Source organism: Papaver somniferum, unplaced genomic scaffold (genome assembly GCF_003573695.1).
Source record: "Papaver somniferum cultivar HN1 unplaced genomic scaffold, ASM357369v1 unplaced-scaffold_132, whole genome shotgun sequence".
NCBI classification, from domain to species: domain Eukaryota; kingdom Viridiplantae; phylum Streptophyta; class Magnoliopsida; order Ranunculales; family Papaveraceae; genus Papaver; species Papaver somniferum.
This window is the reverse complement of record NW_020622381.1, coordinates 16,177,894-16,192,507: the sequence shown is the minus strand read 5'-3', so window position 1 is coordinate 16,192,507 and position 14,614 is coordinate 16,177,894. Positions and strand designations below refer to the sequence as shown.

The 14,614-nt window shown below is 36.9% G+C and overlaps 3 protein-coding genes across 3 annotated transcripts; 1 reads left to right on the top strand and 2 right to left on the bottom strand.

The window, feature by feature from the left end:
- Window positions 1–205: 205 nt before the first annotated feature.
- LOC113332862 lies at window positions 206–3,171 on the top strand. Its single transcript, XM_026579362.1, has 6 exons — window positions 206–329; window positions 448–916; window positions 1,033–1,630; window positions 1,821–2,129; window positions 2,287–2,581; window positions 2,729–3,171. Exons 1-6 carry the CDS (start codon window positions 206–208, stop codon window positions 3,169–3,171), a joined length of 2,238 nt encoding a protein of 745 aa, XP_026435147.1.
- Window positions 3,172–3,394: 223 nt separating this feature from the next.
- Window positions 3,395–8,896, bottom strand: LOC113333096 (protein phosphatase 2C 32-like). Its single transcript, XM_026579586.1, has 4 exons — window positions 5,960–8,896; window positions 4,521–4,634; window positions 3,822–4,086; window positions 3,395–3,667 (listed from the first exon to the last, which is right to left on the bottom strand). Exons 1-4 carry the CDS (start codon window positions 8,225–8,227, stop codon window positions 3,552–3,554), a joined length of 2,763 nt encoding a protein of 920 aa, XP_026435371.1. The 5' UTR covers window positions 8,228–8,896; the 3' UTR covers window positions 3,395–3,551.
- A 1,471-nt stretch (window positions 8,897–10,367) lies between these two features.
- Window positions 10,368–12,875, bottom strand: LOC113332638. The gene is made up of 3 exons (XM_026579158.1): window positions 12,226–12,875; window positions 11,006–11,173; window positions 10,368–10,771 (listed from the first exon to the last, which is right to left on the bottom strand). The coding sequence occupies exons 1-3, from the start codon at window positions 12,709–12,711 to the stop codon at window positions 10,547–10,549; spliced, it is 879 nt and encodes a 292-aa protein (XP_026434943.1). The 5' UTR covers window positions 12,712–12,875; the 3' UTR covers window positions 10,368–10,546.
- Window positions 12,876–14,614: the final 1,739 nt, after the last annotated feature.

The window sequence follows — 14,614 nt, the reverse complement described above, 5'->3', positions numbered from 1 at the left end:
CACAAACTCAAGAGATTGAAAGTACTATTGAAAGAGTGGAATTGGTCTGGTTTTGGAAATGTTCAAGTAAAAATCAAAGAAGCTGAGGAAAAAGTAAAGAAAAAAAATGCTCACTTCAGATAGTAATCCTAATGATCAGAATGCTCTGCAAGAATTAGTTATAGCTGAGAATTAACTCAATTCTAGAGAAGTTCAATATAGTACAATGTTAAAGCAGAAATCTAGAATTCAGTGGGTCAAAGAAGGATCAACTAATACTAATTTCTTTCACTCTAATATCAAGATTAGGCAAAGAAAAAATATGATTTGTGAGCTGGAAGATGAATCAGGTAATCTTATTTCAGATCAGGACAGGATAGTTGATATGCTTCCAATTTTTTGAAAAAAGGTTTCAATTTCAAGAAGTTCAAGTTGATGATTAACTCCCTGAGGCAATTCCTAATCTAGTTACAACTGAAGACCAATCAATGCTTGATGCAGTTTCAGAGGCAGAAGAAATTAAACAAGCAATTTGGGATATGGATTCAAATAGTGCTCCAGGGCCTGACAGTTTCTCAGGAATGTTCTATAAAGCTTGTTGGAATATTATCCAAGCTGATTTTGTCAAGGCTGTTCAATACTGTTGGAGGAGACAGTACATCCCAAAAGGTCTTAATTCTAACTTCTTAGTTTTACTACCTAAAGTTCAAGGAGCAAAGAAGCCAAATCAATTCAGGCCAATTGGTTTGAGTAATTTCAGTTTCAAAGTTTTTACAAAAATTCTATCTACCAGAATGGGAAAACTTATATGTAAACTAGTCTCTCCACAAAAAGTAGCTTACATTCAAGGAAGAAGTATTCAAGAACAAATTTTGTTATCCTCTGAATTAGTCAATGAAATGAAGAAGAAGAGAATGGGAGGTAATGTAGGCTTAAAGTTAGACATTTCTCAGGCCTATGACTCAGTGAGTTGAAATTTTTTATTCAAAGTACTACAACAATATGGTTTTTCATCTAATTGGTGTGATTGGCTAAGAGTTTTATTTTCCTCAGCAAAAATTTCAGTAATGGAGGACCAAATGGATTCTTCTCAATGCAAAGAGCGTTGAAGCAATGTGATCCACTTTTACCCATCTTATTTATCTTAATGGAGGAGGTTTTAAGCAGAAATTTGACTAAACTAGTGGAAACAAATCAAATGCAACCAATGGTTACAAGAAATGGTATCTCTCCTACCCATCTTTTATTTGCAGATGATGTTTTCATATTTAGTAATGGTTCCAAAAAGAGCTTAGTTAATCTCTTAAAATTATTAGAACCATATCAGCAGAGCTCAGAGCAGTTTATAAACAAATCTAAAAGTAAATGTTTTGCTGATGGATGTACCCCGTTGAGGAAAACTCAAATCTCAAGCTTGGTGCAGATGGATCTAACTTCCTTTCCAGATAAATATTTGGGAGTAATAATTCATCAAGGAAGAGTTAAATCAACATCTGTTTGGCCAATGGTGGAAATGTTGCGAGATAGTTTAGCTGTGTGGAGGGGAAGACTTTTATCTTTTCATGACAGACTTGTTCTTATCAAGTCAGTGCTTTGCAGCATCCCTATTTACAACATGACAGCTTATAAGTGGCCAAGTTCAGTTATCAAGGTGTGTGAGAAAATCATAAGAAACTTTCTTTGGTCAGGGGACAGTGAAGTGAGAAAATATGAAACTCTGGCTTGGAAAAAATTTGTACTCCAATTCAAGAAGATGGATTAGGGATTAGAAGACTGTCAGATGTTAACAATATCAATGGAAGGTATCATCTGTTTGGCCAGGTTTAAAATGGGCTTGGCAGGCTCTTAAAGACAATATCAGATGGATTATAGGGGATGGACAAAGCATCTCAGTTTGGTTTGATACTTGGATAGGAGAGTGTCCACTTATTGAAACTTTGGGATTCAATGCTTTTGTTAACAACAATTTGCATATGAAAGTGAGTAATCTTTTACATAATGGTGTATGGAAAATTCCTGAAGATCTCCAACAATCTCTAATTCTACCACTACCAGTTGCAAGTGGTGATAAGGATCAACTAATATGGTGCAATAGCTTAAAAGGAAAATTCTCTACAGCTTCTGCAGTAAACAAGATCAGACATAAAGAAGTAAGCATTCATTGGCCTTCTCAGATATGGGCAATCTTTTCTTCATCCATCAATTGCAAGCAATATCTGGAAAATTCAACAAGGTGTCTTTGTGGATGATGAGAAAATGGTTAACAAGGGTTTCTCACTGGCTTCCAAGTGTTGTGTTTGTAAGCAGGATCAAGACAATATGACTCACTTGCTTTGGAAATGCAAATTCAGTAAAAGCATACGGACATGGTTAGGTAACATTTTTCACTTTCCTAATCCATTTTCTTTTGATGATATTATAAAGTTTGCAAAACACAAAAGCCCAATTGTTAAGGAAATCTGGCTAACAGTTGCCTTTTCAATAATGAGAGAGCTTTGGTTTCAGAAGAATAACATTATGTTTGACAATGGCAAGCCAAATGCGAATAATTTTAAGAGAAGAATCATGAATTTAGTTCACTATGGGGGATACATAATGCATGGTACTAGATGGGGGAAATAATATGATTCTGATATTCTTAATGCTTTCAATCTAAGTAATAGAAGAACTAAATTTCAATCAATTAAGGAATGCTACTGGACAAATACAAAGATTGATTATGTATTGTTCTGCTGTGATGGAGCTGCAGTTGGGAATCCAGGTATGGCAGGATTTGGTATAATAGCAAGAAGCAACAGTTGTGAGGTTATAGGGACTGTATCTGGAGGTTTAGGCATATCCACTAATTATATTGCAGAAACTCTTGCAATTATATGGGCTATTGAATGGGCAGGTAAGCTTCAGTGTTACAAAATCATCATCAGGTCTGACTCTAAAACTGTTGTGGAAGATTTTATAAGAGGAGAAGTACCCTGGTGTTTCAAATCAAGATGGATTAAAGCTTGCAAAGCATTAACTGAGATTAACTATGAGCACTGCTACATGGAGATCAATTTCACAGCTGATGATTTAGCTAAAAGGGGACCAAAACTTCAGGTGGGACAAGTCATTCAATATATTGGAAGATCTCCTAGTTTAGCTTGTAATTTTTTGCTTTTAATTCCTTCACTCCATTTTGTAACTCTCATTTAGTTTTTTTTTTTATTAATAAAATTGGGTGACTAAGCAAAAAAAAAAAAAACATTTATGTGCAGCAAAAGAAAAATCATACTCCTCAAAAATACATGTTTATGATTTTTGTTTGACAACTTCCAGCCTTGAAAGCCTGAATCTCAAAAACTAGCGCCATTCACACAGAAAATAAGGACTGGACGGGAGTCGGTTAATTTGACTTTCACAGGGGCGAGCAGGGCTAATGGAAGCACCAGAAAAATAAATATAAAGGAGACCAGAGCTACTGCTAAGAAGAAAATTTGGGTATGTTTACTATTGGATTGATCAAAAACTGTTTCATTTCAAAGGCAAGACCAAGATGGAATATGAACAAGTCTACATTGACAAGTTGGTCTATTTTAACCAGATGATTTCCAAATTCTCCCTTCGAGGGAAACCACCATAACTGAAACATCATCATGGTATTTACGGCGATCACCATTTGGAATATCAAGCAACTCGTGAAAATCCATCCCTGCATTACAACAAAAAGGCAATAACAAGTAAGGCATCTGTGAATCAGACGATGATAATAAGAAACTAACTTTAAGTAATAGCTGTCAAGCAATGCAAGTTAAAAGTGAAACTTGTAACTGAGCATACTGAAGTTTAAGTATCGAACAACTGACCATTTTTTTTGGCAGCGCGAAACAGAAGCTCAGCGATAAGATACTGTGCAGGATCACCTTCAGGTGCATTTTCAATGAACCATGCAACATGGGAAACCACCTCTTCGTTGCTGAAGTACTGATAGAGACCATCAGAAGAAAGGACTAGGAAACGGTCACTTGAGCAAAGCCTGTGATGAAGGACAGATGGGATGCAACTGAGGTAAGGTGCAGTCCCTATGTAATCGATTCGAAACATCTCTAGCAAAGTGTCGTTGAACCTTGGCTGCATCCGACATCCAAAAACAATCATGAGTTAGGTTATCACTTAAAAATTAAAAGTTAATATTTTATTACCGTTACAAAGGCACAATAACCTAGGACTGTTATCTTTGTAAGAGATTGTGGCCCACGCAAAGACAAGGCACACCAGCTGAATCTTGACTAACAGAGACTCTGGCAACCTTGGAAGACATGTTAACACTATAATGGCCACTTTCTAGACAAGGCACACCAGCTGAATCTTGACTAACAGAGACTCTGGCAACCTTGGAAGAGATGTTAACACTATAATGGCCACTTTCTAGACATTATGTGAAGTAACTTCATCACTCATAACTTAAACAGGTAACGGCGGAAAGCAGGGAAATGGAAACAAAGCATAGTGTCACAATATAGAGGATGGCTAAAAAGGTGGAGAGGTATGTGTTTTAGACTGACCTCCTTGAGAAACACAGCACCAAAGGCTCTAGTGACCTTCAACTGCCCCTTCACTCTATCATTTAATACGGATTGGTTATCATCCTTATGTTCTGCTTTAATCCTCAAAACTTCCTGCATTCGATTAAAGTTGAGTTAATTCCAGAAATATAAATATACTTAGCATAATTATTTTTATATCTGATACAGGAATTAATCCTACTTAAACGCTTGCAAATCTCACTTTAAAGTTTGAGCACAGAATACATAATTACAATTTTATACATTATCTGCACCACCAAAATCAACCCCACCCTAAGATTGATCCATTTACCAGCTGTTGAAGCGCCTGCAAAATGCTATCTTTCGTCATAATGATAAGCCATCCAAAATAGTTATGCTCAACCTCAAAGCTGCCTGGATAATGCTTTCCCAGATTTCTCACTAACATCTCCAGTCGATCACATCCCATTTAGAATCATTCCACTAATCTAACACCAACTCCTTCACGGTATACACCCACCAGGTGAATTGTGCTTGATGAACTTAAGTTCATGGTTTGACCTCCTTTACTGTTTGAACACCGGAAAAGCATACAAAGCTGTACAAATTTGTTTCTAAAGTTGCCCTACTGTACTGAAGCCAGCAATATCCTAGACAGGGTTCAGAGGTCCTGCTGGGGTAACTTTGATAGTACCCACTTAAGATATTGTAGTTTCTTCACAGACTGAATTCAGAAGGCCTATCGCACTTCTTTGCTTAACAAATTAGCTTATTTGTGATTCAAACCGTTCTTTAAATTGAATACTTTATCGTCGAAATAGAAAGAAAAAAAGAAAGAATACAAAGGTCAAACGGTAGCACAGTGGTCATGAAGAGAGTACTGGGTGAGTTAAATCCATTACCAACATCATATGATTGGGTAATTAGACTTTGGTGTTCTCAGAAAAATGAATTTACTCAAATGAATTAAATTAAACTTCATGACACATTTCATGAATTTCTAAAGCTCGATACAGAATTGTTGACCAAAACTTGAAATGAGAACAAACAGTTTATTAGCACAGTAAGATGTGCAAAATGCATAACGCATACCTATCAAGTAACTTCAAATTGGATAGCATGAATCAAGCAGAATAAACGAAACATTTCTTTTCTTGTTCATTGAAGTCGAAAAAATTCACATACTAAGTGAACACAACATGGGTAGCACTATTATGCCACTGTCCCTTCTGATTCTATAAACCAGATTGCATTTTTGTGACGGCAAATAACTATGAAGTAAGAATCTAAACATGGTGACATATAATGCAGGCCATATGAGACAGGGAAGAAAAGAATAAGCAATTAACACTTGTGTCACAATTACTATTTAATAAATATGTGAAATGTCACTTCAAAATAAAAAGAGAGTAAAACTTCAGATATTTCGAAGAAATGGAAAATTAAAGAATTAATACCTCCTCCATACTTGTGCTATGATCAGTGGTAAGCTGAATTGCCCTCATCTTTATTCGACACAGTGAGATCTCTCTGCTCTTGTTGATCTTGTCAACCAAGCTGTTTTGATTATGAATTGGAGATTCCTCTGATATTCTGTCCAGCTCGACACGCACAAGTGACTCCCTAGACCGATTCCAGTGCTTTGGATCATCCTTTGCAAGATTTGGATTTGAGTGACGATCACTCTGCCTATCTTGTGCCAAGATAATACGGCTGTCGCCGAGATTCATGGCATACACATCTTGATCCTTCATCAACATCACTAAAACACATGAGCCCATAAGAGCAAGCTCTGGATTTCGGTCAAGCGCTGTTTCAACCATATCCATATAAGCCTTCTCAGTATTTTCAAGAGCTCGACTCATTGCCCTCAGGACTGCATCATGGTCGACCAATCCTGACTTGCATCTTCTCATCGGCCCCAGTGGCTCCTCCATTCTTTGACTGGCATGTGTTTCTTCTCTGTGCCAATCATAACTCCAAGGGAACAGCTTTTTACGTAAGGACTTCTGTTTTCTATACATCTTCCTAATTTTGGATCCAATCACTGACTTTTTTGCACCGTGCCTTTGGACTGAATCAGTACAAGTTGAAATACCTGGTTTTGACTCTTGCCCAGCATCTCCTTCATCATTGCCAATAAGATTAAAATCTGCAGTTGAGCAGCTAGAACCGCCCCCTTTAGGATTCTCGGAGCACGACATAAGCTGCGCTTCTGGTAAGGTTTTTCTTGTATACAAACCATCAAAACTTGGCTGCAAATTCGACGAACCTTCTCTTTCTTTACCAACTTCTGATGATGAGGTAGAACCTTGTACATCTGCAAGATCCATCTGAAGTAGCTCATAAAGTCTTTTGCTTCTCTTCCCTTGGCCCCCCAGTTTCTCAGTTGTAGCAGGAAACTTTTCTGAGAACGAGACACTCGATCTTTTTCCAGGATCATCACTGCATTTTGCCCCATGCATTTCGGCTTTCTCCCTGACTTCATCTTTTTCCTCAACTATCTCATGGTTGGATACTTGAACCTTCACGGTTCCAAGATGAACTGGTTCTTCTATACCACCTTGAACTGGCACTTCCCTTAACTGAGAACTCTCAAGGTCCTCCTGTCTGCATTCTGATACCTCAACATTTTCACCATCAGGGAATTCAGAGTTAGATGGAATATCTGCAGATGTATCATCAAAATCCCAAAGTAATCCTTCTAACTCTTTGTCAATTGCCTTGTAGAGATGGTTCATGAGAAAATCAGGTGCATCTGGACCGCTAAATCCATCATATATTCCAACAAATAGCCATCCCTGTTCCTCAGACAACACTACGTGAACTCTATCTTCCCCAGCCTTGCCATGCGCCCATTGCAAGTCCCGCGTATTCCTATAATCCTCCTCAGATGGACCCAAATCAAGACCCTGCTGCTGTGGGGGTTCAGGGCGGAATTTTGGTTCCTTTGGATGCCAAACAAACTGAGTCATCGGATGCAAAAAAAATCGCTGCATCCAACCAGACCTCATGGAATGTCTTGAGAATGTCCTAGTCAGGGCGCTCTTCATCGGCCCACTCATGCTCCTTACAAGATGCCTAAGACCTGGTCCTTTGCGACCGTATGCCAACGGAGCCGAGAAGTTAGCTTTGTCTGTACTATCAAGAGGACCTGACATAAAAGCCCCTTTTTCAATTGGCCCTGACATTGACCCACCTCCCCTTTCCAATGGACCAGAAGCAAATCCTCTCTCCAAAGGTCCCGACATGAACCCATTCAAAGGTCCAGACCCACGAGGCACAGGTTGCAATGGGATTGCAGCAAATGAAGACGTACTCTCAAACGATGCAGCAGGTTCTTGGGTATCACTAGAAAAACATGCACTCTGGTTTCCAGTCCGAGCAGTCGAGACATTGGCACTGACTGAAGCTCCCGAGATGGTTTTAAACGTAGTCTCAGGAAAATTCTTATTAGGTCTCAGCAAATTCAGCGGATCATCTACAATCTCACGTCGAAATGACCCACTCAACGTTTCAGAATCAAGTGTGCTAGAATCTACTGTAAACCTTTCAGAATTTGATGGGGTAATAGAAGGTGAGTCAAAAACTACTTGCCTAACATAACAAAAGGAATGTCCCAATCCTTCATCTAATGGCTCTAGCAAGTCTAAATCAACTTCCCCACCTCTACCATTACCATTTGGCACAAAGCAGCCTACGACACGGGAAGTACTATTCCCCATGAAATGACTATCACTAGCCCCTCCAATGTGTGAATTCTATTGCAACTATGCATCATAAACACATTACACTACAAGCATTCAAAATCCAATAAGTTCTCCAATCCAAGTAAAATAAACCCCTTTTACCCCTAATGACCATCATTATCTTCACAGCAATTTACTATACAGATTCATTTACCAATTAAAAACATTAACAAGAAATAGCTGACCTTCCATTTGAGTGATTTTGTATGTAGCTCTGGATCAAGAAACACATAAAATAGATCTAGCTGTTGCCTCAATGAAAACACCTCAGAAAAACAGAAAAATTAGGCAGATTTATAAAACCCGAGGGGAACCCAGATAATAAAAAATACTGATTTTGAATAAAAGGTTAGAAATTTGAGGAAGAGATGCAAGTATAGGTGAACCCAGATGAGTCTTACAGTGGAAGAGTTGAGATAGATAGAGTGAAAGAAGAGAAGAAGGGGAAGTAATAAGATTAGATAAGAAAAGTTGAGTAGAAAATGAGGGGGGTTTTTCTTTTCTTTTCTTTGTTTTTGATTTGTGGTCTTATGACGATGATGCTGATGATGATGAATCTAAGTTTGAGTTCATCAAGGGGAAGGTCTTTTTCTTTTAATTTTTTTTTTCTCGGGGTTTTCAAATGGTTTGGGAGGGTAAAAAGAAAAAGAAAGAAATTAAGTTGAAAAGTTGGAACAGTTGCATTAAATTTTTATTTGTTTTTAATACAGAATGATTGGTGGTGTTGTTGGCGAGTGACTAGGTGTTGGAGTCAGTAAATATACACTGCTAACCACCACTAATATCAACCAATCTATTCTTCAATCCCTTTTCTCATGTGTACATTCAACGAACGTTGCAAAACATTTCTCAGGTAATTGGAGTCGCTGGCAGTCTGGCGTGACCCAGACGTCGTGCTCAAAATATCTGTGAAGATGGTGAACTCTTTGAGAGGAACGCTACAGATAAAAAATCATTAGAGCACTATAACATGACCTTTTGCGAGTTACTAATTCCTTAGTTTCGGAATAATAGACTGGTTCCATGTACGTAGTATTTTTGACATTTTTGAATAGTTACGGTATGTTGGCAATGTTTCTCTTCGGACAAGATTTGAAAGAAAAATGTTGTCAAAATAAAGATTAAAATATGATTAGAAAAAAGATTAACCTGTCAGATAAATAATGGATCAAGTAGTACTTAGCAGTAAGGAGGAAGAATCAATTACTAGTTAATAACAGAACAAGCAAAAGCCATTCAAAGAGAATCAAATAAACAAAAAGTCTTAAAAGAAAACAAAATCAGTCAAAAAATAAAGTGTTAAAGAAAAGGAAAGGAGGAATTTGGGGCTTCCTCGATTCTTGTCTTCCTTTAACTTTGACACAAACTCACTTTTAAGGAGCACAAATTCTCCAGTTTTAAGTTTCTAAGTCTCATTTTAACTTGATTTGGAATACTTTTACAGGATGCTTGCAATAAGAAAATGGTTGCAAAATTCTTTGCTTGAGCTCACAATACTGATACACACCTTTAATGCTCACACACAGTCGACATACTATGTACTGGTGGCAATTCATTAATGATACTAACAATTTTTTGCTGCTTTTGAATATCCTCCGACAAGTTACTGACGGGTTGTATGCCCTTATTATTCCCCAACACAATCTTTCCCATGCCATATGGCATAAGCAAGGGCCATGCTTGATAGTTAATACAAACACATACATGGTGGGGCTTTTTTGTTCAGCTTATTGCAGCTGGCTTGTTGGGGTTACTCGCACTGTATTGATTGAGTAAAGTGTTTTATTTACTTTGTCTTGACAATTGACGTCTCTTCTTGTTGATCGCCTTACTTGCTGCAAAGAAGGAAGCTTTGAAATGAACGGTCATTGTAAAGGTCTTGGACCTTGGTCCTTTTTGCTATTCTTTACCTCTGGGTTTTTCAATAAGATATATTCAGTTATCAAAATTTTAAATTAAAATATTTAAAAAAAATGATCGCCCCAAAATCAAGATGCACCAGTAAATAAAGGTAATCAAAAGATTCCACTGGTTCCACACTATGACCTATTGCGGTGTAGCTTGCCAAGCTTAAGTTAAGTACCCGCCATTCTGCTGCAAACCCCAAAACATACTCTTGACAATGTAAGATAACTTCCAATTCAAGGATTAATCCGGAAACAATTTCCTCCTCCTCCTTCATTTGAAAAAGAATGTGTTGTGTATTACATGGATATATACATATACCTATCAGAAGCAAGTTCACATAGAAATAAAGAATTGGGTCGTTTTCCTTTTTTGTTTACAATATTAGCATTAGCAAGTGGGAAGAGTAGTTTTCAAAACTGTGTCTTTCATTGCCTCTTCTCTGATACAAGAAAGGTTCAGTTGAACCTCCCTGCAGAGCCTGCCTTCCACAAGGCGTACATGCAACCACATCTTTGGCTTCACGTCTACAACATAACAAAGTGTTGTTGTCTTTTCAAAGTCTTTTTCTACTCCTCCTGCTTCATTGCTGTTTTTGTATCTTTCAGTGTATGTCTGCAACCCACACCCACCAAAACAAGCCAACCATTAGGTATAATGGATGTACAATCATCGTCAACATTCCATTTTCATCTACTCAATTTTATGCTTCAAAAAAAAAATCTACTCAACTTTTTTACATTCTGAGGGCGAAGATTACTATTCTTATATTGTTACCTTACTATTCTTTTACACGTAAGAAAAATAAAAGGAAAGACTTCATAGTTGCATATAAGAATATGTTTTTACCTCTTCTATGGACCATTTGCCTTCAAAGGTTTGAAAATCACCCTCAACCATCTTGAAGTCAATATCCCGCCTCCGACCAAAAGGAAGTGTCTCAAGTTCTTTCTCGTAACACTCTACAATTCCTTTGGCATCGAATTTCAGCCCCAATGCCAAGCTCTGTTGTCCAATCTGTTCACAATGAAGAGTACTTAAGAGAACACAAGTAGCGACAAACAGGAGGTGAGACGTTGCATTTTTAGATGACCATTCAAAATGCAAAATATACATTTTGGAATGAATCTTTAACTAAAACAAAGTCTGAACCATATTGTTAACTTCTAAGTTCCACGATCCACCTGCATTAAACTTAAAAAGCTCCATTCAAGGACCCTTAAAAGAAATAACATTTGTGGATGAACCTAAGAATAATTTAGATTGCAAAATGGACCAATCCTAACTTGGAAGAAAGAGAAGTTTGGGGTTGTGATACTTTGCCAACTGATAGTACTGGAAATCCACCCCCCACGGCTTTCTTTTTTAAAGGAAAAATATATATAAAAACAAACTAGTCCTAACTTTTAATGATTCTTTCCCCCCATTTTGCAGCTTCCTTAAAATCCAACAGTCTCAATTTTAGTCAGACTTCACAAACAGCCAGGCTAGATAACAAAGTTTTCATTTGTGGTTTGGTTGATTGTCATAGTTTACTTGACGAACTGTTCCAAATCCATTCCAAGTTAAAAAGCATTTTAGTTACTAGTTAGTTCTATCACAGCAATGCTGACAGAGCTACTCAAATCCATGTGACAGAGCTCAAACACCCAGCAAAAGATTGCGTTAACATCTTGTTGATCTCAGTGCCATTTTCTTCTTGATGTCTCATTGGATGAGATTACAGTTCTATACAACTAAACCTCGTAGTAATGTTAGGACAACTTGACTTTGGGTTTGTTCCCCATAGATCACCTCTACCGCCAAGACTAGACACTAGGGGTAACTTGTGCAGCCACTATATCTACAGGCACGGGACTATTCTGGTTTATTGTCCACCAAGGTTAAGTATCATATTCCTTCCCTAAACTGGTTGGGACTGTTATTTATGTTTGCTACCTAAACAACTATATTTCAGTATAACAAGTACTTCATTCTTGAATGCCGTCTACCTAAATGTTTCATGAATCAATGTTGAAAAATAAAACGAAACAAAGATATAAAAATTTATCAGTAAATTGATATAATACCTGGAAAAGTCTAGCAAAACTCCCACCCTTTTGGAGCAATTTACTAACAGCCAAACCAGAAATAAAATCAGCCAATCTCTCGTAATCAGTCAATATACCCCAAATAGTTTCGAGAGACGCATCAATTCCAACCTGAGAACGAATTCTCCTTGAATTCTTTCCAATCTCCTCGATTTCAATATCAACCCCAATAATACTATCTGATGGGGACATAGATTCAACAGAAGAAGAACTCATAGTTCCTGAATCATAATTATCATCTTCATTGACAGGAGGTAGCTCAAAATCAGAAGAATCTGAACTTAACTTGATTGATGATGATCTTAAGAGGAGTTTCCGATTAGATGGATAAATTAGTGTTTGATTTTTGGGGAAGAAGATTAAATTAGGGTTTACATTTGACAAAAGAGATTGATGATTACAATTGGGAAATAACAGTAAATGTTTATGATAATGAGATTGAGTTGAAGTGGGAAAATGAATCATTTTATGTATAATTATTTATGGGTTTCTTTCACTGTATCTGTCTGTCACCAACCACCACCACCATTAACAAACAACAATTATTCACAGTGGAGATTGAATATTCAAATAAAAAAGCCCTAATGTTTTCTGTTCATCGTTGAGAAATGAAATGAAGTGGTACGTGAGGTGACGGTTATTCATACGTACCAGCGAGTGATCGTCATTAGTCTGGGCGTGTGAGCCAATGGAGTCTGGACCATGATTTGCCTTACCGTCTAACCTACAAAATCAGATGAAAAAAATGAAACACGATTCTATGTCGAGCGAAACAACTTTCAAAAAGAAGTAAATTGTGTTACAGTATTCGGACAAGTAAACTAGTAGTACCGACAATACCATCGCAAATCGATATTCGGTGGGTTTGTTTGCAGAATTCACGTTTCCAGGAATTTATAATCCAATGGGATTATGAATTTTGAGATTCATATAAATTTCTTGTGTGTTTGGTAATCCAGTTAAAATTCTTAAGATTTATAGAGTTTTATTATTTTAACACAAAATTGTTTTTGCACCGTTTGAAATTACTCTCAAATTTTAAAATTGCATATATATATGTTTTAGAGTTAAAAATATTGGGTCCACAAATCCCTTGATAAGTTTCCCAGCAAATCTTAGGGAGAGGGGTCAGACTCCATATGGAGGATTTGCTGGAAAACTGATTCCAATAGAAAACGTGATTCCAAGAATTCGAGCAACCAAATGTACCGAGGGAAACGTAATTCCACCAAATCCCTTGGACCCATAAACTTCACCTTCAAAATTCTACATCCAAATCCACCAATTGGGTTTTCTTCATTAAACCCATGAAACATCGAAAGGATGATATTCCTGGTTATTCAACAATAGACATACTTATGGGCTTATCACGTTATACTCTTTTCCTTCCGTCAAGGTTTTATCCCCCGAGATTTTTCATAGACAAGGTTTTCACAAGACAACAAGTGCGAGTCCAACTCTATTCTAATTTTCATAATATTGTACTTTTTTTCCTTAGTTCAGTTTTTGTCTACCTGAGTTTTCCTAGCAAGATTTAAATGAAGCAATTGGCTCAGACATGATGGTTATCGAGGAGAGAATTACATGTGAAACACTACATTTGAAGCATTATAGGTGAAGCATGTCTGTTGAACCGTATACAATGGGGGCATTATAAAACTTTGGTTCCATATGTGCGTCCCATTAATATATATCTAGATTTACCTCATATAACATATAAGTAGGTAGTAAAACCTATGTAACACTGCATTGAATATAATGAATGAGAGCTCACCTTTTTTTTACCTATCATTCTTCTTTCTTATTTTAGTTATACTACAACATGCAACAAGTTATCCTTTTTAAGGGGTAAGTTTCTTGATTTCCTTGATATAATATGATCAAATAGAATAGATTGAAGATGTTAAACATGAAAAAGAATGTACATCACGTATCACATGAACAAGAGAATTAGAATACAACATAATTGTGACTACTCGTTTTTCCGTAGTCTACGTAATATATACAGTTCTGAGGATCTGATACTAAGTAGTATTGATACCTCCATTGAACCGATATTGCCAAGTAATAAATGATATATAATATCACAATAACAACGAAGAACACAAGTATAATGTAAAAACTTCTAAGTTATCATGAGACACAAGAGATGTACGTGGTTAGACATTTGTCTACATCCACGGGGTAATGAGTGCTTGTTTTTGTATTAAGTTGTGGTGGTTACAAAGATCTTAAATGCTTCCCAAAGTAATAGAGAGAACTCAAGTGGAAGTAAATACTTAAGTTCTAAACATTAAAGAGGTATAAGCTTAAGACTAGATCTTCTCTCCTAGATATTGAATGCCCTTAGTTTGTTGGTGAAGCTTGA

What these genes read in the sequence shown, in the direction of transcription:
- LOC113332638 (XM_026579158.1), bottom strand. Translation starts at nt 12,711, where the DNA reads ATGATTCATTTTCCCACTTCAACTCAATCTCATTATCATAAACATTTA. An exon ending in GTTTTGCTAGACTTTTCCAG is followed by an intron (nt 11,174 to 12,225) that starts GTATTATATCAA and finishes CATTGTGAACAG; the next exon opens with ATTGGACAACAGAGCTTGGC. An exon ending in GCAAATGGTCCATAGAAGAG is followed by an intron (nt 10,772 to 11,005) that starts GTAAAAACATAT and finishes TGTGGGTTGCAG; the next exon opens with ACATACACTGAAAGATACAA.
- LOC113332862 (XM_026579362.1), top strand. Translation starts at nt 206, where the DNA reads ATGTTAAAGCAGAAATCTAGAATTCAGTGGGTCAAAGAAGGATCAACT. An exon ending in GGCCAAGTTCAGTTATCAAG is followed by an intron (nt 1,631 to 1,820) that starts GTGTGTGAGAAA and finishes TGGGCTTGGCAG; the next exon opens with GCTCTTAAAGACAATATCAG. An exon ending in TGGGGGATACATAATGCATG is followed by an intron (nt 2,582 to 2,728) that starts GTACTAGATGGG and finishes ATGGAGCTGCAG; the next exon opens with TTGGGAATCCAGGTATGGCA.
- LOC113333096 (XM_026579586.1), bottom strand. Translation starts at nt 8,227, where the DNA reads ATGGGGAATAGTACTTCCCGTGTCGTAGGCTGCTTTGTGCCAAATGGT. An exon ending in ATAGCACAAGTATGGAGGAG is followed by an intron (nt 4,635 to 5,959) that starts GTATTAATTCTT and finishes AATCGAATGCAG; the next exon opens with GAAGTTTTGAGGATTAAAGC. An exon ending in GTGCTGTGTTTCTCAAGGAG is followed by an intron (nt 4,087 to 4,520) that starts GTCAGTCTAAAA and finishes TGTCGGATGCAG; the next exon opens with CCAAGGTTCAACGACACTTT.